Raw genomic sequence first — 24,608 nt, forward strand, 5'->3', positions numbered from 1 at the left:
GAAGATCCCCCCCCCCCTCTTACATTGCTGGTCAGTGAAGAGTCCCCCTTACAAAGCTGGTCTATGGGAGAAGAGCCCCCCTTCTCTTACATTGCTGGTCAGTGAAGAGTCCCCCTTACATAGCTGGTCTATGGGAGAAGAGCCCCCCCCCTCCCCTTACATTGATGGTCAGTGAAGAGTCCCCCTTACAAAGCTGGTCTATGGGAGAAGAGCCCCCCTTACATTGCTGGTCAGTGAAGGGTCCCCCTTACATAGCTGGCTTATTGGAGAAGCCCCCCTCACATAGCTGGGGTATGGGAGAAGGGCCCCCCTTACATTGCTGGCCAGTGAAAAGACAGGCCCCCCCTTACATAGCTGGTCAGTAGGAAAAGGGCTTCCCTTAGATTGCTGGTCAGTGGGAGAAGGGTTACCATACATTGCTTTTCGGTGAAGAAACAGGCCCTCCTTGCATACCTTGGCTGCGGGAAAAGGGCCTCCCTTACATTGCTGGTCAGTAGGAAAAGGGTCCCCTTTCATAGTTGGTCAGTGGAAGAGGAGCTCCCTTTACAATGCTGTTGAGTGGGTGAAAGGCTCCCCATGGCTCGTCAGTGAAAGAAGGGCTCCCCTTACATTGCCGGTGAGTGGGAGAATTACCCCCTTACATTGCTTGTCAAACAGAGGTCGTCTTAGTAAATAATTCTCTGCTACATTGGTCATCAGTGGGAAGAATGCACCTTACATAGGTGGTCAATAGGAGCTCTGCTCTAATGAGCGATATTGGTGCTGTTATGCAGGCAATGGAAGGCAGCAAATCAATGTGACACTGCCTCTGCTGAATGAGCTCCTAGCAACTTCTGGAGGAACCCTAAGACTCCATGGAACCCTGGCTGAGAAAGGCTGTTGAATAAGGAGGTGGAATATGTGGTGGTGTTGTAAAACTGAGGAGAGCCTGGGACTGCTTAGATCAGCCTCTCAACTAATGTTCCTCTAGAGGTTGCTAGGGGTTTTTACAGCAATAAGCAATTTCTGCCTCTCGAAAAAAGCTATCTGTGGGGGGATGGATTCCTCCAATGACCACCAATGTAAGGAGCCTTCTTGCCACTAACACCTTTTCTCACCACCTTTCCCAAAGACCAGCCAGTGTAAGGATCATTCTTCTTAGTGACCACCAATACAAAGATCGTTTCTCCTACTGACCATCAGTGTAATGGAGCTATTCTCTTACTGACTCTCCCAACAACCACCAATGTAAAGGAGCATTCTTCACATTGACCACCAATGTAATGGGGCCCTTCTCTCACTGACTCTCTTAATGATGGCCAATGTAAGGGTCATTCTTCCTACTGACCACCAATGTAAAGAAGCATTCTTCCCACTGACCACCGATGTAAAGAAGCATTCTTCCCACTGACCACCGATGTAATGGGGCCCTTCTCTCACTGACTCTCCCAATGATGGCCAATGTAAGGGTAATTTTTCCCACTGACCACCAATGTAAAAATCATACTTCCCACTGGCCACCAATGTAAGAATCATACTTCCCACTGGCCTCCAATGTAACGGGGCCCTTCTCTCACTGACTCTCCCAATGATGGCCAATGTAAGGGTAATTTTTCCCACTGACCACCAATGTAAAGAATCATACTTCCCACTGGCCACCAATGTAAGAATTATACTTCCCACTGGCCACCAAGGTAAGAATCCTACTTCCCACTGGCCACCCAGGTAAGAATCCTACTTCCCACTGGCCACCAATGTAAGAATCCAACTTCCCACTGGCCACCAATGTAAGAATCCTACTTCCCACTGGCCACCAATGTAAGAATCCTACTTCCCACTGGCCACCAATGTAAGAATCCTACTTCCCACTGGCCATCAATGTAAGAATCCTACTTCCCACTGGCCACCAATGTAAGAATCCTACTTCCCACTGGCCACCAATGTAAGGGTCATTCTTCGCACTGGCCACCAATGTAAGGGTCATTCTTCGCACTGGCCACCAATGGAATGGGTCATTCTTCGCACTGGCCACCAATGGAAGGGTCATTCTTCCTATTGGCCACCAATGGAAGGGTCATTCTTCCCACTGGCCACCAATCTAAGGATCATTCTTACCAATGAACACCAACGTAAGGATCATTCTTCCTAATGACCACCAACGCAAGGATCTATCTTGCTACTGACCATCAGTGTAAGGATCACTCTTCCCACTGACCACCAACATAACAGGGCCCTTCTCTCACTGACTCAATGTCCCAATGATGGCCAATGTAAGGATCATTCTTATAACTGGCCACCAACATTAGCATCATTCTTTCTACAAGGATCATTCTTCCCACTGACCACCAATGCAAGGATCATTCTTCTTACTGACCACCAATGCAAGGATCATTCTTCCTACTGACCACCAATGCAAGGATCATTCTTCCTACTGACCGCCAGCGTAAGGATCATTCTATCTAATGACCACCAACGCAAGGATCTATCTTGCTACTGGCCGCCAGTGTAAGGATCATTCTTCCCACTGGCCACCAACGTAAGGATCATTCTTCCTACTGGCCGCCAGTGTAAGAATCATTCTTCCCACTGGCCACCAACATAAGGATCATTCTTCCTACTGACCGCCAGTGTAAGGATCATTCTTCCCACTGACCACCAACATAACGGGGCCCTTCTCTCACTGACTCCTCCAATCACTACCCATATAAGCACCATTCTTCCCCATGACCATCACGCTAATGCACAGTGAGCTATAATTACACCAATTACTAGCTAGGGTTCCCTATGACCTGAAAGTTATTTCAAGGGTTCCTCCATGTTAAAAAAAAAAAAAATTGAGAAAAGACTGACTTACATGTATGCAATACGCATAGCCCATCAGGTGGTACGGTGGAAGCTCAAGATACAGCAGGTTGTTTATAATGTATAGATATTGTTTGACATACAGAGGGGTGTGTCGTACCAATGAGAACAATGAGGTCTCAATAGTTTGTAGTCGCGTGCTAATAATAGTGCATATAGCGGGGTCCATATTTTTATATAACATTGTGACATCTGTCTCTCTCTAGATATATATCTCTATCTATATGATAGATAGATAGATAGATAGATAGATAGATAGATAGATAGATAGATAGATAGATAGATAGATAGATCTATCGAGAGAGAGAGGGCACGATATCTCTCTCTCTATATATCTATATCTATATATATAGACAGATCTATCTATCTCTAGATAGATCTATCTATCTATACATATATAGGTAGATGATATACATATATAGATAGGTAGATAGATAGATAGATAGATAGATAGATAGATAGATAGATAGATAGATAGATAGATAGATAGATATAGATATATAAATATGATTGCATATAGTGGGTTCCATATTTTATATAACATAACATTGTGAGATCTATCTATCTATCACTATTAGTGCATATGGTGGGATCTATATACTGTACGTGTATTATTAGTACCTCTTGTATACATTGTATATAGTGGGGGAGGGGGGGGTGTAAGTTTGCAGTCTCCTCTCTATGGACAGACAGACATAGATTATGAGAAGTGAAGGAATGTCTTACTTGCCGAGCTCCTCGAAGAGCTGGTACTCGTCGGTGAACCTGGTGCAGGTGGTAGAAGCCATGCCTCCTCCTGCCCCGGGTTTCCTCCTGGGGTGGTGCAGGGTCGGAGTGCCGGGGGCCGCACAGCAGCGTACTGTCAGGCAGGAGAAGCGGCGGCGGAAGCCCTGACTGTGGGCTCTGAGGACAGCGGGGATCCTAGTACTGGGAGTAGTGGTGAGGATACCTCGCCTGCCCTCTTCCTCCTCCTTCCTCCCCTCTCCTCCTCCTCCTCTCCACCTCTCTGTACGCAGCACGGTCACTGGTCGCCCTCTCCGATCCCTAGGATCATGGATTGTCCTCCTTCTTCACTTCTACATGAGTAGAGCCTGAGCCGGGACTCCACACCAACAGGTCTCCTTCCGCGGAGCGCTCTCCTCTCCTCTCTCTCTCACAGACCGCACAGCGCAGGAGATAAGCTGCCTGTACCTTGGACCTAATGACAGCTCGGGGTTATGTTCTGTATGTACTGCGCGCTCCCTCCCTCTGCTCAGCACACCCCCTCTAGCGGCTGCTCCTCGGTATAGCAGTCCACATAGAGGAAGGATGGGGAGCACAACTGTCAGCCCGAAGAGTGCACAGCAGCACCTGTGTGTGTCACCCAGCACAGGATGTTCTACTTCACCAGATGTGTGATCACCAGACATTTCCTGTACATGGGGGTGATAGAGGGGCTGCTTAACCACCTCAGCCCCCTTAATGACCGGGCCATTTTTTGCATCACTGCGTCACTTTAACTGACAATTTCACAGGCGTGCATCACTGTACCCAAACAAAATTGATGTCCTTTTTTTTCCCCACAAATAGAGCTTTCTTTTGGTGGTAATTGATCACCTCTGCGGTTTTTATTTTTAAAAAACAAATGTTTTCATCAGTTTAGTCCGATATGTATTCTTCTACATATTTTTGGTAAAAAAAATCCCAATAAGCGTATATTGATTGGTTGAAAGTTATAGCGTCTACAAAATAGGGGATAGATTTATGGCATTTTTTAAATTTTTTTTTACCAGTAATGGTGGTGATCTGCGATTTTTAGCGGGACTGCAACATTGCAGCAGACAGATCAAAAACTTTTGACACATTTTTGGGACCAGTGACATTTATAGAGCGATCAGTGCTAAAAATAACCACTGATTACTGTATAAATGACACTGGCAGGGAAGGGGTTAACACTAGGGGGCGATCACGGGGTTAAGTGTTCCCTAGGGAGGTGTTTCTAACAGTGGGGGGAGGGGACTGACTGGGAGTACAGAGACATCGCTGTTCCTGATCACTAGGAACAGACGATCTCCCGCTAATCCCCTGTCAGAACGGGGATCTGTTTGTTTACATTGACAAATCCCCATTCTGGCTCTCTGTGGAGTGATCGCGGGTGGCCAGACAACATTGCAGCCGGCCGGCAATGCACATCGGCTCTGGCGTCGCGCCGCGGGCAAGCCTGATATTTTTCTTAAAGCAGCTGACGTACACCTTCAGCGATTCGCACAGCCATGCCAACCTGCCACAGTATAATGACGGCGGCTGGTCGGCAAGCGGTTAAAGACATAATAAATACACCCTTATTGTTTATTCAAGTCCCCCTCTGGGATTAAAATGCCCCCCCTTCCACCCATTCTAACTGATCCCTTCAATAAAAAAAATAGCTAAAAGTTTATATGTTTATATTTGCGATATGGGGGGGCTGACCGGGGCTATAGCCCCCCGAGTGGGCCCCTAAAAAGCTCCGGGTCTGTTATTGGTCTGTTATTGGTTCTTGACAATTATTAGCGCTGAGTCCCAAGGCCTGGGGTTGGCTGGGAACTCGAGGGCTATACAGGGCCAGACTACCCAGCACTGTATAGTGACATACTAAGTCCCGCCTCCTGGACCGGCTCCTATGATGGACGTCACGCTGGTCTAATGCCGGGACGTGTGACATCCATCATAGGAGCTGGTCCAGGAGGCTGGACTTAGTGTGACTCTGCGGCCATTCTGAGTATGCGGAAGATCCCCGCATATGCACATTAGATAACCTAGAGCTGCTTTCAGAGGCATTAAAAAAAAAAAAAAATTAAATTAAAAAATGCCAGGCGCCTCTAACAGCTGCATTTTTTTCTGCCCATCTTCATGAGGCCTTAACTACTTCAATACCGGGCACTTTCACCCCCTTCTCACCCAGGCCATTTTTCAGCTTTCAGCGCTGTCGCACTTTGAATGACAATTTCGCAGTCATGAAACACTGTACCAAAATTAATTTTTAATCATTTTCTCCACACAAATAGAGCTTTACAGAAAAAGGGAAATTTGGGACTTTAAACGAGGCAGGTAATAACCAACTGAATAAAATGATGTTAGCACATTTATTGGCATAAAACATTAAAAAAAGATTCTTTATTTTATTTCCTATCCTTTTCTTGGTAAAATTAATCTATACATGCTTTCCCTACTGCACTTGTTCCACTTTCTGTTCACATTATCGGATAGCTTCCCACATCCCCTGCTTTCTTGGTCTCCTCACAGTGTCAATGGGCACCTGTCTTTCTACACTATTCCGAGGTATTAGCACCCGATTGGTCTATTTATACATGGCAATTTATTTTATAGATATTTTTGTAGCCAGGTTTTGGCACTATTACCTAGCACATTATGGTGGCCTCCATCTTTCTGGGGATAGTTATGTGTGCACCCGATGTTCCTGCACATCTCAATTACCTCAGCTCCCGGGATAGACTTCCATGGCGGCTCTATTTTGCTGATATCGGAGAGGTTTAACTCTGTATCATATGTAAGTTACTTTAGGTTGGATAAGTTCCTCCCTCCCAACTCTCTTTTTTTTTGTTTTATCATTTGGACCTCTATTTAGATCATAATGCTGTATATACTAATTTTTACAGATTACTTTAGCATCCGCTCCTGATGAGTTGGATTGAACAAACGAAACGCGTCGAGCTATAAAGGATGCAGCCCTTATTCCAGCACATGGCTCTAACTACATTATATTACAAGTTTTTATCTTAATCTATGGTTCAATTATATTATGCCTAGTTTTATCACACAATTGACTTTATGACATGATACAACTTGTCTTGCATTACGGTCAAATGTTTTGTGTTACTTTTTATCCATGTACAATTCATTCATGGTGTGTCTTGTATACAAGAGATTACTATTATCTATCATATATGTATGTACCCATTGTTGTGGTTTTTCAATATTTTATGCCAATGAATGTGCTAACATCATTTTATTCAATTGGTTATTACCTGCCTCATTTAAAGTCCCAAATCTCCATTTTTCTGTAATTCTATGAATAGGGATGGAGGTGTCCCCCATTTAAAGTCCCTAAAGACCCTCCTTCTTGTATCACAAATAGAGCTTTTTTTTTATTGGTATTTATTCATCGCTGGGTTTTTTATTTTTTGCTAAAAAAGAAAAAAATACCAAAAATTTTGAAAAAAAACAATTTTCTTAGTTTCTGTCAGAAAATGTTGTAAATAAGTAATTTTTCTCCTTTGCTGATGTGCACTGATGAGGCTGCACTGATGGGCACAGATGAGGCAGCACTGAAGGGCACTGATGAGGAGGCACTAATATGCAGCACTGATAGGTGGCACTGATATGCAGCACTGATGCGCACTGATAGGCAGCACTGATATGCACTGGTAGGTGGCATTGATGGGCACTGGTAGGCATTGATAGGTGGCACAGATGGGCACTGATTGGCAGCACTGATGGGCGGCACTGAAAGGTAGAACTGATTGGCATAACTGATGGGCACAGATTGGCCTTATTGATGGGCACAGACTGGTTTCACTAATGGGCACGGACTGGTGTCACTAATGGGCACGGACTGGTGTCACCAATGGGCACTGCTGGGTTTGCATTGTAATCAGGACACTGATGATCAGTGCCCTGATTACCTTTTCACATCTTCCCTGTGAGGAGATGCCGCTGATCGGCTCTCCTCACCTCACACACTCTCAGCATGAGGCGAGGAGAGCTGATAAACAGAACTTCCTTGTTTACATGTAATTGGATGTGATTGGACACAGCCATACACATGAGCAAAGAGCCGCGGCTCCTTGCCGAGCTCGGGGTCGCGCCGTGTCCCAGGAACACAGTGCGCTCGCGATCACCGCGATCGTGGCTAATCTGGGTGCCATCATTTGATGTTGTCCCAGAATGAGAGCCGCACCACTCTGCCGTCATTTGACGGTGGGTAGGCAGCAAGTCTTTGTTACCCCAGCATTTCATATTCCTAATATGTGGCTGCTGTACCATGTATGAGAAAGTATCCTAGATTGTAAGCTCTAACGAGCAGGGCCCTCTGATTCCTCCTGTATTTAATTGTATTGTAACTGTACTGTCTGCCCTCATGTTGTAAAGAGCTAAGCAAACTGTTGGCGCTGTATAAATCCTGTATAATAATAATAATAATAATAATAATAATAATAATAATCCTGTTCTCTTTGTATTGCTTCCTTTGTGTAAATTCCCTGGTGTTCCTGCTAGTCCCTCTGCTTTCCTATTAAGAAACTGGCCACACTAAGCCGGAGAACACACCGTGGTCACTTCTCTAGCTGTGCTGGGAACTCAGCCTGCTCTCCTCCAATGATCAGACTTGTCCTGACACTAACCCCCCCCCCCCCCCCACAGCCATTCTCTGGGAAGCTCAGTGTACTGTTGCTTCTCCTCCCGACAGCTGAGAACAGAGTGAGCAGAGGGTATGAGATCACTTATAAGAAGGCGGGAAAAGGTATTTATACATTTTTTTTTATATCTATACACAAATGTTTTGCCTTTTGTTTCAATTTTAAACTGAATGGCCTGTTTTACAAAGTGATCATTTACAATCACTTTGAAGTGGTACTACAATCTAAAGAGTCAATTTACTAAAGGCAAATAGACTGTGCACTTTGCAAGTACACTTGCACTCATTTTCCCCAGAGCTTAGTGAGCATGGTGAAGCTTTGCTTTGTAAAAATACCCAAGGAAAACAAAAATAACAGTATTTTTGCTTGCACATGATTGAACATAGGAAATAAACCGCGCTTAACCACATTTTCTAAGCTCTGGGGGAAATGAGTCAACTGTATATGTAAAGTGCACAGTCTATTTGCCTTTAGTTATTCAACCCCAAAATGTTTTCATATCGTAACCCCTTCCCACTAAACTTATGCATATATGTGGCCTCGTGGAAGTGCACTACTGTGTTTGTGTTGAGAGTGTGCTGCACAGAATGCTCCCAGCAGAGAGACTGAGCTGGGTATCATACTAACAATTCAAAACTGAGAGGACTAGGTGATAATCACTAGCCTGTGATTGGCTATCACACTGATCAGTCGCTTTATAGACTGCACCTGTGTGTTTTTTTTCTCCTCCCAAATGGAGAAAAAGATACAGTGGTAGAGGAGAAAAGTGTAAAAAAAAATAAATAAAGTGGGTGTAAAAAAAAAAGAAAAAGGTCAGGGTTAGGGTTAGAGTCAAAGTCAGAGTTAATAGTCAGGGTCAATGTATTTTAAGTAGACTTAGAAAACGTTTTAATTTAGCATCGGTGTCAGTTGGTGTCAGTGTTGGTGTTTTAGGTAGCATAAAAAAAGCAAATTGTGCATTAATGTTTCTAGGCCCTACTATGGGTACAAACAACAAATCATATACATACAGTTTTGCTCATAAGTTTACATACCCTGGCAGAATTTATGATTTCTTGGCCATTTTTCAGAGAACATGAATGATAACACAAAGACATTTCTTTCACTCATGGTTAGTGTTTGGCTGAAGCCATTTATTATCAATCAACTGTGTTTACCCTTTTTAAATCATAATCACAACAAAAACTATCCAAATGACCCTGATCAAAAGTTTACACACCCTGGTGATTTTGGTCTGATAACATGCACACAAGTTGACACAAAGGGGTTTGCATGGCTATTAAAGGTAACCATCCTCACCTGTGATCTGTTTGCTTGTAATTAGTGTGTGTGTATTAGGCCGGGTTTACACTGGTGCGACAAACGCTCCGACATTGGGAGCTCATGTCGCATGACGTGTGAAAATCAATGTTTCCCTATGGGAGCCGTCTTAACTGGTCCGACACAAGTCAGTCCAACTTTGTAAATGCTCCCTGTACTACTTTGGTCCAACTTTGATCCTACTTCAGCCCATTGACTATCATTGAAGTCGGATGAAAGTCAGATCGCCGCCTTGCATGATCCGACTTTGGCATGCAACTTGTGCTCTGATGATCTTGAGAGGGAACTCCACGCCAAATTTTAAATAAAAGAACGGCATGTGTAGTGAGAGTATTCCTGCGCTACCCAATTGGAAAAAGAAAAACGAAAAAACTGAGAAAACAGAAAAAATGCAGGAAAAAGGCTGGAGGGAACGTATGCGACTGGACAGCTGCATGTACCGAAAAAAGGGCCAAGCATAAACCCAAAGTAGGACAGAAATTAAAGAGGGGAGGGGTGCTGCGCTAACCAGAAAAATGCTACAAATCTCCGTATGTGGTCAATTCATATGTGCTAAATACCCATAACACATAAAATCGCATAATAAATAAATCGCATAAATTGGTGTTGACACTAAAAAACTATTAAAACTATTGAAATCGTGATAATCAGCATCATGTGTCAGTGAAAAGAAATATGTAAAGACATCTATATGTGAAAATCTTTAAAATACATTAAATCCATAATAAAAATCAGAAACGTGTCCTTCTAAATTGTGCAAAACATATAGAGTGCCAGTGCTTTAAGGTGATCTGGATATCTCCATTCAGACAAATTAATCCAAAACAGTATATAAGTAATAAATAGTATAAATCAATATAGTAAAATGTCCCGACAAAGGTGATTTTAGAATACTGTGCTAGTCTGCAAAAAAATAGTAAATAACATGCCAATAAGTGCAGTAAACTTAAAGTGCCAGTGTAAAAGTCATATCCAGATCACTTTAAAGCACTGGCACTCTATATGTTTTGCACAATTTAGAAGGACACGTTTCTGATTTTTATTCTTATTTTTTATATGGATTTAATGTATTTTAAAGATTTTCACATATAGATGTCTTTACATATTTCTTTTCACTAACACATGATGCTGATTATCATGATTTCAATAGTTTTAATAGTTTTTTAGTGTCAACACCAATTTATGCGATTTATTTATTATGCGATTTTATGTGTTATGGGTATTTAGCACATATGAATTGACCACATACGGAGATTTGTAGCATTTTTCTGGTTAGCGCAACACCCCTCCCCTCTTACAAAAGAACGGCATGGTTTCCCCCTCGCAGAGCATACCAGGCCCTTGGGTCTGGTATGGATTTTAAGGGGAACCCCCTTCACCGAAAAAACGGCGCAGGGGTCCCCCCAAAATCCATACTAGACCCTTATCCAAGCACGCAGCCCGGCCGGTCAGAAAAAGGGGTGGGGACGACCCCCCCTGAACCGTACCCGGCTGCATGCCCTCAACATGGGGGGGTGGGTGATTTGGGGCAGGGGGGCGCCCTGCCGCCCCCTCACCGCAAAGCATCTTGTCCCCATGTTGATGAGGACAAGGGCCTCTTCCTGACAACCCTGGCCGTTGGTTGTCGGGGTCTGCGGGCGAGGGGCTTATCGGAATCCGGGAGCCCCCTTTAATAAGGGCGCCCCCAGCCCTATGTGAATGAGTATTGGGTACATCGTACCCCTACCCATTCACCTGGGGGGAAAAAGCGTCAATAAAAAAAAACACACACTAAACAGGTTTTTAAAGTAATTTATTAGGCAGCTCCGGTGGTCTCTTCCGACTTCGGGGGTCTCTTTCAATTTCTACTGCTCTCTACCGATCTCCGGTTCTTCTCCCGTTCTCCGGTGTTTTCTGCCGGGCTCCTCCGCTATCTTCTGCTCTCCTGCCATCTCTTTTGCTAGCGTTGGCCTGGTCTTCACCATCGTCTTCTTCCTTCCGGTCTTCCGATGTTGACACGACGCTCTCTCCCGCTGTAATGCTGTGTGCGCGGTGCGCAACGACTTATATAGGCATGGGGCGTGGTCACTAGGTGATGTCATCTGGTGACCCCGCCCCTTATGACGTCACCGCCCCATCATGCCCCGGGTGGTGACATCATAAGGGGACGACGGTGAAGACCGGGCCAACGCTAGCAAAAAAGCCAGCAAAAGAGCAGAAGATAGCGGAGGAGCCTGGCAAAAGACATCGGAGAGCGGGACAAGAACCGGAGACCGGAAGAAGAGGCCGGAGAGAGCGGAGAAGTCAGAAGAGACCCCCCAAGTAGGAAGAGACCCCCGGAGCTGCCTAATAAATTACTTTAAGAACCGGTCTAGTGTGTTTTTTTATTGACACTTTTCCCCCCAGGTGGATGGGTAGGTAGTACGATGTACCCCATTCTCATTCACATAGCGTGGGGGGCCGGGATCTGGGGGCCCCTTGTTAAAGGGGGATCTCGGATTCCAATAAGCCCCCCTCCCGCAGACCCAGACAACCAATGGCCAGGGTTGTCAGGAAGAGGCCCTTGTCCTCATCAACATGGGGACAAGGTGCTTTGGGGTGGGGTGGGGGGGCCGGGCTGCGTGCTCGGATACGGGTCTGGTATAGATTTTGGGGGGACCCCCACACCGTTTTTTCGGCGTAGGGGGTTCCCCTTAAATTCCATATCAGACTGAAGGGCCTGGTATGCTCTTGGAGGGGGAACCCATGCCAGTTTTTTATTTAAAATTTGGCATGGAGTTCCCCAAAATTCATACCAAACACAGTGCCTGGTATTGGCGGGGATCCAAGTCGGATCCTTGTTCATTTAAAGTTGGACGTATGTCGGCTTCAAGTCACAGGGCAAATTCAGATCCAAAGTAGGACAGCTGACGTGTCGCACCAGTGTAAACCCGGCCTAAAAGGTCAATGAGTTTCTGGACACCTGACAGACCCTTGCATCTTTCATCCAGTGCTGCACTGACGTTTTTGGATTCTGAGTCATGGGGAAAGCAAAACAATTGTCAAAGGATCTGCGGAAAAAGGTAGTTGAACTGTAAAAACAGGAAAGGGATATAAAAAGATATCCAAGGAATTGAGAATGCCAATCAGCAGTGTTCAAACTCTAATCAAGAAGTGGAAAATGAGGGGTTCTGTTGAAACCAAACCACGGTCAGGTAGACCAACTAAATTTTCAGCCAGAACTGCCAGGAAAATTGTTCGGGATGCAAAGAAAAACCCACAAATAACTTCAGGTGAAATACAGGACTCTCTGAAAACGTGACATGGAGCATGACAAACTAAGTGGTAAGTTGTCATAATGTGCGAGTATTGCTTACACAATTTGGCCAGTGCAGCTTTCTTTTGGGGGGGTTATGAGAAATAGCTCTCCCCAAACAGGATATTGCGCCAAACCTGTAAGTAAATAGGAGAACCAGAACCTTCTCTAGGTAGAAGAGAGGGATTGATAATAAAGTTGGCAATGTTGCCACCCAGGACAGGACCTTAGTGAATAGAGCAGTTTCCCTTCCTGAGAATTTAATCAGTAATCTAATCAAAGTATTTGGAAGCAGAGGAACTACTGCAACCAGCATATAACATTACCCATGAGTATATAAATGCACACCAATAGGGAGATAATACAAGCTTTACATAAGAAAGATCAAAAATTGGGGAATGCAGGTATAACAGCAAATGTATCAATAGGAGTCCTGGTTGAATTGTGCACATATACCCAGATATACAGTATATACAGTAATTATTAACCACTTAAGCCCCAGAAGGTTTTACCCCCTTCCTGACTAGAGCACTTTTTGCGATTCGGCACTGCGTCGCTTTAACTGAAAATTGCGCGGTCATACGATATTGCACCCAAACAAAATTGACATCCTTTTTTTGCCCACAAATAGAGCTTTCTTTTGGTGGTATTTGATCACCTCTGCGGCTTTTATTTTTTGCGCTATAAACAAAAAAAGATTTTTGAATAAAAAGCAATATTTTTTACTTTTTGCTATAATAAATATCCCCCAAAAATATATTAAAAAAACAAATTTTTTCCTCAGTTTAGACCGATATGTATTCTTCTACATATTTTTGGTAAAAAAAATCACAATAAGCGCATATTGATTGGTTTATAGCTTCTACAAAATAGGGGATAGTTTTATGGCATTTTTATTATTAATTTTTTTTATTAGTAATGGCGGCAATCTGCGATTTTTATCCTGACTGCGACATTATGGCGGACACATCAGACACTTTTGACACTATTTTGGGACTATTGTCATTTATACTGCGATCAGTGCTATAAAAATGCACTGATTACTGTGTAAATGACACTGGCAGGGAAGGGGTTAAACACTAGGGAGCGATCAAGGGGTTAAGTGTGTCCTAAAGAGTGATTCTAACTGTGGGGTGGGGGGGGGGTGGGATACTACTCACATGACAGCGATCACTGCTCCCGATGACAGGGAGCAGTGATCTCTGTCATGTCACTAGGCAGAACGAGGAAACGCCGTTCTTCCGCCCTTGGGGCTTTCACACTGGAGACACAGCAGCGGCTCTTTCAGGGCGCTTTGCAGGCGCTATTTTTAGCGCTGTAGCGCCTGCAAAGCGCCCCAGTGTGAAAGGGGTCTAAGATGTCCAGCTTTGGTGCAAAAGAGATATTTATTTTTGATTTAAACATATAAAATGTGACCACATCCAACAGTGATCTGGTGACCAACCAATGTTTGGCAAAGATGCTATATCTTGCTGGACTTTAAATAAATGTCACTTGTTTCTGGGCCCTTTAGCTTTGCAAATTTAGCCTACTATGGGATGTTTTTTTTCTGAACATGGAAGGACTTTATGTCAATGTTTAGGCCTTATTCACATGGCATTTTAACTTCATCTGCACCAGGAATCCAGTGGACTCCTGTAGTTGGAGTTGCAGATGCTTGCAGACAGTTGCAGCTGCTCAGGCAATACAAAGCAATGACAGGATGATAGCAGCCACAGCTGTCCACGGATGTTTACATGTAATTCTTTTATAGAATGATTATCTACGATGGGGGACTTATTCTAGTGACACTATACAAACACAGGTAAAGATGTTTGAACTATGGGCCTGTCCTGTTGATAACTGTTATATGCTAGATGGTGTGTGACTATATAACATATTATTTTAGATTGGTCATTCCCACTGGAGAAATGTTGGGAATAAAATCTTTTTTAAACCTGTTGTATTGATCCTCCTGCACGGTTTACATTTAAGTAAGTGATTGTAATATAGACATATCCTGATGGCATAAGAATTGAGCCAGTTTATTGTTGTTCAATGGGTTATTGATCTTTGTTTCTATATACAGGACCGCAGGTGTATAAATCATACACTTAATCCTGATATCCCATACAATATTTCTAATCTGCACCGCATGTTATACCACCATCTTTGTGCAACGCTCTTATGGTGATATGTAAGTGAATGCAGTAGACACAGCATGTTACTTAGTTTTTCTAATATATGTAAATGTACTGATTATTGTAACCTCTCTCTTGGATAGGCCAAATTTCTTTGCTGCTAACATATTGAGGTCCTGAGGAAGCAATTAGATGTGAAACGCGTCAACCTCATGAAACATATAGCAAAGACGTATTGGTAGTGTTCTATTATATGGCGAACGTCGTCCAAGGAGAGCATATGTTCATGATTTTATAAAAGAGTTTTAAACTTTTTTGTAATAAACATTATTATTTATTATTAATATAAGGTGTGGTCCTTCCTCTCTTGGTACCAGTAAAGTCCAATATAATAAGGTTCTTGTTTTTTGGTAGTGTTTGCAAATGGATGAGATACTTTCTAGCCTAAAATTCCTTTTTACAAAAATGATCTATGGTGAGGGACAGATGAAGGTCCCTGGACACAAGCTGTGTGTGTCCAGGAGTGATCACCTATCCCAAACCCCCGGTAATCACTCCATGTGAGATTACATTGGAAAACACCAAAGGACAGTTGCATCTGCGGTCAACCTGTCACTGGTTTGTATGGGCTGAGCACCTTTGAATCCAGCTGCAGAAATCTGTTGGATTCTTGCCGTAGCTGGAGTTTAAATGCCATGTGAATGAGGCCTAAATTCTGAACATGTTCTACTACCTTCATTTGGTATGCACTGAAGTGAAACCCACCTGCAACAGTTGATTTTGTGTTTATGTTAAAACATTTTACTTTGAATTATTTTTTACACTGTTTTCTTACACTAAAAACATTTGCATCACATACATTATAATTCATTAAAATATATAACAATTAACCTACAGTAATAAAGGTATATGAATTTGTGTGCTACTCTGTGTTTGAAAACAATAATATTGCTGTCCAAGTGTAATGATATTAATGTGAGAAAGATAAAGCAGCCATTCCCTGTAGTGTCCCCACGTACAAATATTAATAATGGTAAGTTAATTGTATCCTGTCTAAATTGGCCCTAGTATGTATGAATGTGAGTTAGGGACCTTAGATTGTAAGCTCCTTGAGGGTGTAGGGACTGATGTGAATGTATAATGTATATGTAAAGCGCTGCGTAAATTGACGGCGCTATATAAGTACCTGAAATAAATAAAATAAATAAAATAATTACATTTAGTGGAAAGGAGCTAGTGTAACATCTAAATTATGAATATAAAAACAAAAATAATGATAACGTGAAAAAAATAACCTCATACGGTGACCACCATAGATGGTATATATAGTAACAACCCAGTGCAGAAAAAAAACACACAAAAGTGCCAATAAGCATCAACGTGACTAAAAATAAAAATATAGATATATGTTTTAAAATATAGTCCAGTGCAAAAAGAAGTTCACAAAATAAAACACAATTCTGCGGGACAATGCTAAAAAAGTTAAAAATCCAGTGAAGCAATAGGTATTCTTGCAGTCCAGTGCAAGGAAATAACATGTCAAATACTGCATGACAGTGCCGAAAAATACAAAATCCAGTGAACTAAAAATGTTCATGTAATCCAGTGCTCAGTCCAGGATAAACAAGTGAAATCCACCAATGTGTGAAATGGCCGCTCACCTTAATAAGAATAACAAGGCATAACAGGCAATGGGTATTATATCAATCTCCATGCAGTCTCTGTCACACAAAATTGTAGAGACTTAAGCTTTGTACACACGATCGGATTTTCTGAAGGAAAATGTGTGATGACAGGCTGTTGGCGGAAAATCCGACCGTGTGTATGCTCCATCGGACAATTGTTGTCGGATTTTCCACGGACAAATGTTGGATCGCAGGTTTTAAAATTTTCCGCGGACAAATGTCTGTTGTCGGATTTTCCGAGTGTGTGTACACAAGTCCGTCGGACAAAAGTCCAAAGTACAAACACGCATGCTCGGAAGCAAGGACGAGCCAGAAGCGTTTGGTCTTGTAAACTAGCGTTCATAATGGAGAATTAACATTTGTGACATGGCAAATTATGAAATCTCCAAATGCAGCGCACAATTCTCTTCTTCTTTAATGGGATAATAATGAAGCTGCTTTGCTGGTGATACTGATGGAGTTATTGCAAACACATTTTCAAAGGCTTTTTTTTTCTAGTGATATCAAGAATAATGTCATTATGCTTTTTTTTTTTTTATTTGGGACCACAACACCATTATCCCGTAGTTTTTAAGATCAAAGATACAACCAGGGCTTTTTTTCTCAGACAATAGGTGCAGGAACCCCCCCTTTCTGAGTTACCCCTTTTCTCCGCCCCTACCCACCTCCCAGTACTGTCCCTTTTAGACAACATAGAACCAAGTATCATTTTGAGGTGCTAAGTAATTTGTATGGAATTTGGTAATGATATCAAGAAAAGCAGTAAAATAGATCCCCTGCAGCCAGCAACAATAGATCCCCCTAACAACAATGGACCAACCACAACAAAATTTCCCCGCCAGCAACAATAGACTCCCAGAAGCACCAACAGATCTCCGCACTGCCAGCATTAATAGTCTGTCTGGCTAGCATCAACAATAGACCTCTCCCCCAACAGTAGATCTCTTTCAGCAACAACTGACCCCCCCAGCAACATAAGACCCCCACCAGCAACAATAGACATCCCCAGCAACAACAGACCCCCCTTGCAAAAATAGATCCGCAGCAGTGAGCATTAATACCCTGCAGCACACCCCAGCACCCCTTGCCATTATATACAGTCAGTCCAAGAGGTTCCGGAACTGCGTTCCCCCGTGTTCCCGCTGAAAAAAAGCCCTGGATACAACTATGTTGGTGTCCCTTGTCAATTTTAGATTGCATTTTTTTAATGTAACTGCCTACTCCCAAACTGTCATTTGAATTAAAACACATAACAAGTATTATTCTCCACAATTTTTTTATTGTGCATTAAAAAAAGAAAATTAGACATGCTATCTGCCAATAGAACTTAACCAAAAAGTGCATTCTATGCATCCAAAAATATAGAAAATATAACAAATCAAATCATTATTATTCAACCAAACAAATAATGTCAAAGCAATAACTTCAAGGCCAATAATAAATAACATGTTATCTCCTCCGATTCTGCAACATGGCTGGTTGACGAACAGCCGTTCAGAAACTAACTGAAAAGCGCAAAATGAAAAGCGCAAAATGAAAAGCGTGGAATGAAAAGTGCGAAATGAAAAGTGCGAAATGAAAAATGCGAATCAACACTCACCAAACTTCTACTAACACGAAACTAGCAGAAGGAGCCCAAAGGGTGGCGCTGAAAACCAACGTAGTACGTCACTACGTTCGTATTTGTTGCCCGACAATTCCTTGCCGTTTGTATGCAAGACAAGTTTGGGTCAACGCCCTTCGGACAAAAGTCCATGGTTTTGTTGGCCAACAATCCGATCAAGTGTACGAGGCTTTACAGTTAGAATTAATACATCCAGTGGGAAGCTATGATCAAGGGGTCACAATTGAACTAGACGCTAACACAATCCGAACTTCCGGTCTCGGCGAAGACCGGAAGTGACGTCACCCGGCTCCCTTTCCATATCAACTGTTACTGAATTAATCTTATTGTACAGTCATTTATGTTATTGGGTATCACCATATAGTATTCTACCTGATTTTTTTGCACGCGATATAGGGGGTCACAGCGGGTCCGGCGCCTGCGATGGCTGTCGCGACCTGCCGATCATTCTGTGGAGAGATGGAGCAGCGGTCTGCCTATGTAAACAAGTCAAACAACGGGTGTATTATACATCATTATACATCATCATTGTATAATACACCCGTCATCATCATCCTCATCATTGTGTAATACACCCATCATCATCATTGTATAATACACCCGTCATCGCTATCCTCATCATTGTATAATACACCCGTCATCATCATCCTCATTGTATAATACACCCGTCATCATTATCCTCATCATTGTATAATACACCCATCATCATCACATCATCATTGTATAATACACCCGTTATCAATATCCTCATTGTATAATACACCGTCATCATCATCATCATCTTCATCATTGTATGATACACCCGTCATCATCCTCATCCTTGTAATACACCCGGGTTCAACAAACAGTTGAATTCTAAATTCCAAATTCCTGTGCAAATTCTAAAATAGTGAATACTTCTAATCACACTGCCCTTGGCGAACTGCTGCAGGTGTCATTACTATGTTAATGACACCCCCAAATCGGTTTACAGATCGCAGTGCGAACTGTGTACTCGCACAGGAAGATTAATTAATTAATTAATTAAAATAGGTATTGAAATTTATTTGGGAGATAAGAGACCTCGGGTGAATAAGTGCACCTTACATACACCCAAGCTGAGGGGAGGTCTGGGAGTGCTGGATCTTGCCAAATATTTCTATGCTGCGCAGCTGGCACAGCTAATCCACTGTCATTCATTGTCACCTCAACCTTGAGGCTCGGTTCACACTGGGGCGACTTGTCAGGCGACCTAGTCGCCTGACAAGTCGCCTCCCGTTCTGTGCTATGGAACCGTTCTAATTGGAGCGACGCAAGTCGCTCCGACTTAGAAAAAGGTTCCTGTATTACTTTGGGGGCGACTTGGGGCGACTTGCATAGACTTCTATGCAGAAGTCGTCTCGCAAGTCGCCCCGGCAGTCGTTTGCAGGTCGCCTCGCTGAGGCGACCTGCAAGTCGTGCCGCCCATGTGTGAACCGAGCCTTATGGATGAAAATTTAATCTTCTCTCCACAAAACCAATTAGTCAAAAGATGTGATGTAGGGCGGTCATAATGTGTCCCACACTATCTTTTTCATTGAACTTATGGTATAGACTAACAAAGCCGTACGGATTTAAGTCTCCGCACACTCTCTTGGCTTCTTTAGTTTGCATTGCAATCCTGATTTAACCCCAGGTCTCAACCCCCAAGCTTTCGCCTGGTGGACAAACAAGGGTCTGATACGTATTGCTGATTTGTGTAACCATAGGAGTATCTTATCGAAACAAACCCTACTAGAAAAATATCAAGTTCCTAGTTCAGAAATCTTTCATTACTCCCAGATTGTACATTTTTTGACGACTTGGAAAAAAGATATTGGGGAGACATTTGAAGTCGATGAATGGCTTAAAATGACACAATATGCTTCAAAATCATACATTAATACTTAATTGATTGAAGCAAACTATAACGTTTTGTTGCAGTGGTACAGTACATGGTACCGGTAAGAGTTGCTGCATATGTCCTGGTAACCTCCTCCTCATGTTTTCGGGGCTGTGGCATGGAAGATACTGTATTCCACACAAGGTGGACATGCCTGAAAGTCAAACGATTTTGGATCCGCATCTATAACTTCATATACTAACTGACCCAGGTAAATCTTTTAAAATCACCACAGCAAGCATTATTGGGATGCCCAGCTGAAGGGACTCCAGGACCTGCAAGGAAACTTATAGCATTTATCTTTATGGCTGCCAGGATTGCATTAGCTAGATCTTGGAAGTCGCCCACGATCCCCTTAAGTTTGGTGAAAATGAGTCATGGTTAATGAACGCCTATATATACGCAATATTACTTGCTAAACGAGCCGTCTTTGATAAAGTTTGGGAACCCTGGATCAAGTACTAGTCGGATCCCTTATTATGCACTATTAACCAGACATGTTCAGACTATTTGGAGTGCACTTTTCTTTTTTTTTTTTCTCTTACCCTTAGACTGGGTTCACACTATTGTGAATTGCATGCAGGTTTCCCCACATCCAATTTGCACGTCAGGAGATTGTGGCCGGCTCTCTATGGAGCCGGTGCACACATTTCCGGAGTGGTTCCAGAGCGAATTGCACAGGAGTCCTGTGCGTCTTCTGGTCCGTTTCAGGTCTGAATGTAGCCAAAAATTCAGACTGCAATCAGACCTGAAACGATGAACAGGGACTCACCAGACCCCCTGCTGTGAGCCTCTCCGTGAGCCTGTGTGAACCCAGCCTTACTCTGTCTCCCTTTCTTTTTTCCTTTCCACCTCTTTCTTGTATTTTCTCCCCCTTATGTTGTCTTTTTGCTCCCCCTGATCTACCAAGGAGATATACATTTTGAGATTTTTTTTTTTTTTAAGCAAATAAGGTGTTGAGGAGGAAGAGACAGTACCCCTCTCATTGCTTTAACTTAATGCCTAGATTTCTCACCCTCCACTAATTTCATATTTAATGGGTATATAGACGCTGGCCTCACGGTCATGCTGTCATGTTTTCCCCTTCCCTCTTGATTACGAATCCAAAGGGCTGAAAAGGGAAACCAAATTATATCTATTCTCCTGTTATTTGTCATTCTTTTGTTGTTTATGCGATAGCTTATTTAGCGAAATGATGTATAAGGTTTGCTTGCTGATATATATCTATATGCTTCTCTTACAATACCCATTGCACTTTGATGTATGGTTATAGTATATTGATTGAGGAGACTGAAAGCAATAAAAGGCACTTTTTAAATTAAGAATACATACTGGAATGGAATATGTTTTTTTACACTGGAGTTTAGTGTCACTTTAAGTTATGATAACATATGATTCTCTTGTGGCCAGAAAGTAACCCCAAGCTTCTTCCAGCATGATTAATCCTAGTATTTTTTGGGACAGTTATCCACAGGGAAAAGGTGCATACAATACATGTCCTTCATCTAGCTAAAGAAAAAGTATACCTCTGAATTATTATTGTGTTTAACCTGTATAAATTAGAAGTGGGTGTAAAGGACAAAATAAAATTGTGGCTTTTCAAATCTGTGTGTAACCAATCAGCTATGTTGAGTTAGTGGGATTTTTGGCAATGCCTTAGTTAATAAGGATTGTAATATAGCTGCAATACGCAGTGAACGGTGTGTGGGTGTGATGAAGCATGTACCGATGAGTTGTGGCACAAAGACTTTTATATTTGCACCGCTTGATATTCAGGCACAATTACATTGCCGTGTGTGTATTGACTTTTTCATGTGGTTACTGTGACTTGCTTGGCGTACTACCTTTAGGTATTTTATTGATTTGTAAAATGTTTTAATTATTCAGGAGAACACTGACACAATCTAGCATTTTACTCCCTATCTACTCCAAATATATTATATGTGTAGCACTACCCCTGTAGGAGCCACAGGTTCTTTCCCCACACAGTGCAGAGTCACCCAGGCACACAGCAACAACCCATTCTCTCTGGCTCATTAAACAGTCTCGGGGATGTCTTTGTATACTTACTTTATTTGCTTGTAGAAACATGTACCAGTATAGAGTTTGGCATGGTTAGAGATACTCCAAAATGTTAAGAACAGTCTGAGAGGACACTTCTCACTCAATAAGAGTAGCACAAGTACAGGTAGACTGGGACAGTCTATAGCCTCACAGCGAAGCATGCACTATTATGTGTGTGTGTGTGTGCGTGTGTGCGGGGGGGGTGCTTTGTGAAAATGTTGAGTGAGGGGAGAGATGGGGTAAGGTACAATTGTTAAAGGAGGGTACAGGCATGGTAGTAAAAGCAAGAGGGCATAGGCACAGTGGGGGAATTGGGGGCCTGTAGATTCAGTTATAAGAACTCGGGGGTGGGTGAAGGTATGGGATCAATTGTCTAGAGAAAATCCTGCAGGCATGTTGGTGCTGGGGGTGAAAGCATGGTGGTACTGGTGGGAGCAGGAGGGGCTGCAGGAATTGGTAAGAGATGCAGCAGCAGAGGCTGTTGTAGTGCGTTGGTAAGAGATGCATAGATGCATGTGTGGGAGGCTGTACAGGCCCAGAGGTGAGAGAGGACCATTGTGCATGTTCCTGAGTAAATTGGGGGTAAAGCATGCTCAAGTGAAGTGGTAAGAGGAAGAATATATATGCAGCGATGGAAGGAGTGAAGACACAGTGGTGAGTGAGAGAAGGTGTGGGGCAAGCGTGGTGGTTACTGAAAGAGGCTCAGGTATCTTGGGTGCTGATAGAAGGGGGATAGCTGCAGGCATAATGGGTGGTGATAAAAAGGGGGCTGTACATACCATGGGTACTGAGAGAAGAAGAGCTGCAGGTGCGTTGAGTGTTGGGAGAAGGGGGGATGCAGACACCTTGAGTGCTGAGAGGAGTGGGGGGTGTAAGTGCAATGGGTACTGGGAGAAATGGAACTGCAGGTGTGGTAATTGCTGGCTGAAGGGTGACCGCAGGCACCTTGAGTGACAAGATAAAGAGGGCTGCAGGCACATTGGGTAGTGAAAAAGGGGGCTGTAAGTGCAATGGGTACAGAGAGAAGGAGAGTGCAGGGGCAGGGGGTGCTAAGAGAAAGGGGGTTGCAGGCATAGCGGGTGTAGACAGACATGGAGCTGCAGGTGCAGTGAGTGATAAGAGAAATAGGGGTTGTGAGTGTGGTGGGTGCTGGGAGATACGAGTAGGGGTGCAGGAGTAATTGGAGAAGAGGGACTGCAGGTGTGATGGGTGCTAAGGGTAGAGGGACTGCAGGCATGGTGGGATGCTGAGGGAAGGGATTCTGCATAAGCAGTGAGTGCTGAGAGAATGGGGGGCTGCAAGTGTGTGGGTGCTGAGAGATGGGGCAAGGGTGCAGGCATGCCTATTATTGTTGTATATTGCAAAAGGGTCTTGTAAAGTGAGGCAACGACCCTCTGTAAGTTTGTCTAAGTTGTTTGAAATCAAATTAAGAATGGGTAAGGGATAAAGTAAAGAATACCCCCCCACCCAATCCCAGAGAGACATGTAAAGACTATGTGGCCAGAGTATGTGGAACAGATTATTTTTTGATAAATCCTTTCATAGACAATCTGGCCAGATGGACTGAAAGTATGTACAGTAGCTCACCCTTCACGAACACAGGCACAAATGACCAATTCCATATGGATATGGTCAGAGGACTCTGTTTGGGGGATAAGAAAGCTTTCCCATGGTACACAGGAGACCCCGAGTGGGACATGAAGTACATGAAGGAGATAGGAGAAAACTGACTTTGTCACTGGAACTGTACTCTTACAGCATTCATTCAGAATAATACCTACATGCCTGGTAAATGTTTTAGGAAGAGATTTAATAGGAGTCTTAGAAACTGAAATTTTCTTGACTCAAAGAGGGGGAGTAGCCATAGAATCACCACTGTTCTTTCAAATGAAGTCCCTCCTCCATTTCCACGGGACCACCCCCTCTGGGCTAAAGACAACCTTGATGTAGGATACATTTCATGCACTCCTTACAAGGCCAGACTAAAACAAGGAGTATCCCCAGTTTACCATCTTTCCAAAGAAAAGGAGGAAGGCATCAGACCCATTATTGACCAATTCCTGAAAGGAGGCATTTTAAGACCCAAAGCACCTTATAACACCCCCATAAACCCAGTCAAAAAGAGTGATGGATCATACAGGTTTGTGCAGGATCTCCGAGCCATAAGTAACCTTGTGATTCCAATTGCCCCTACCTATTGTACCTGATGTGCCATCTCTTATTACCTCCATACTTGCCTCGGCAGTGTGTTTGTCAGTTATTGATTTAAGTAATTCTTTCTCTCAGTCCCTGTTGACGAAGAGACACAACTACTACTAGCTTTTTCCTATAGAGGGCGCTAGATAACCTGGAATTGCTTACCATGGCTATATAGACTCACCTGCAGT

General features: G+C 43.1%; 1 protein-coding gene and 1 long non-coding RNA gene across 14 annotated transcripts in view; one reads left to right on the forward strand and one right to left on the reverse strand.

The window, feature by feature from the left end:
• The window catches only part of CAMK2D (calcium/calmodulin dependent protein kinase II delta), a 381,486-nt gene extending 377,358 nt beyond the window's left edge, over positions 1–4,128 (reverse strand). For 4 of the 10 annotated variants that reach the window (XM_073603077.1, XM_073603028.1, XM_073603047.1 and 1 more), the window contains exon 1: positions 3,568–4,126. In XM_073603077.1, coding sequence (XP_073459178.1) covers positions 3,568–3,629 — 62 coding nt within the window. In that variant the 5' untranslated portion in view covers positions 3,630–4,126. Of the gene's footprint in view, positions 1–3,567 lie in introns of all 10 variants that reach the window. The other 6 variants (XM_073603072.1, XM_073603055.1, XM_073603087.1 and 3 more) reach the window with 3 other exon arrangements.
• Positions 1–24,608, forward strand: part of LOC141111090 (uncharacterized) — a 350,106-nt gene that overhangs the window by 2,360 nt on the left and 323,138 nt on the right. The window lies entirely within an intron of this gene.

This window comes from Aquarana catesbeiana, linkage group LG01 (assembly GCF_042186555.1).
Source record: "Aquarana catesbeiana isolate 2022-GZ linkage group LG01, ASM4218655v1, whole genome shotgun sequence".
Classification (NCBI taxonomy): Eukaryota; Metazoa; Chordata; class Amphibia; order Anura; family Ranidae; genus Aquarana; species Aquarana catesbeiana.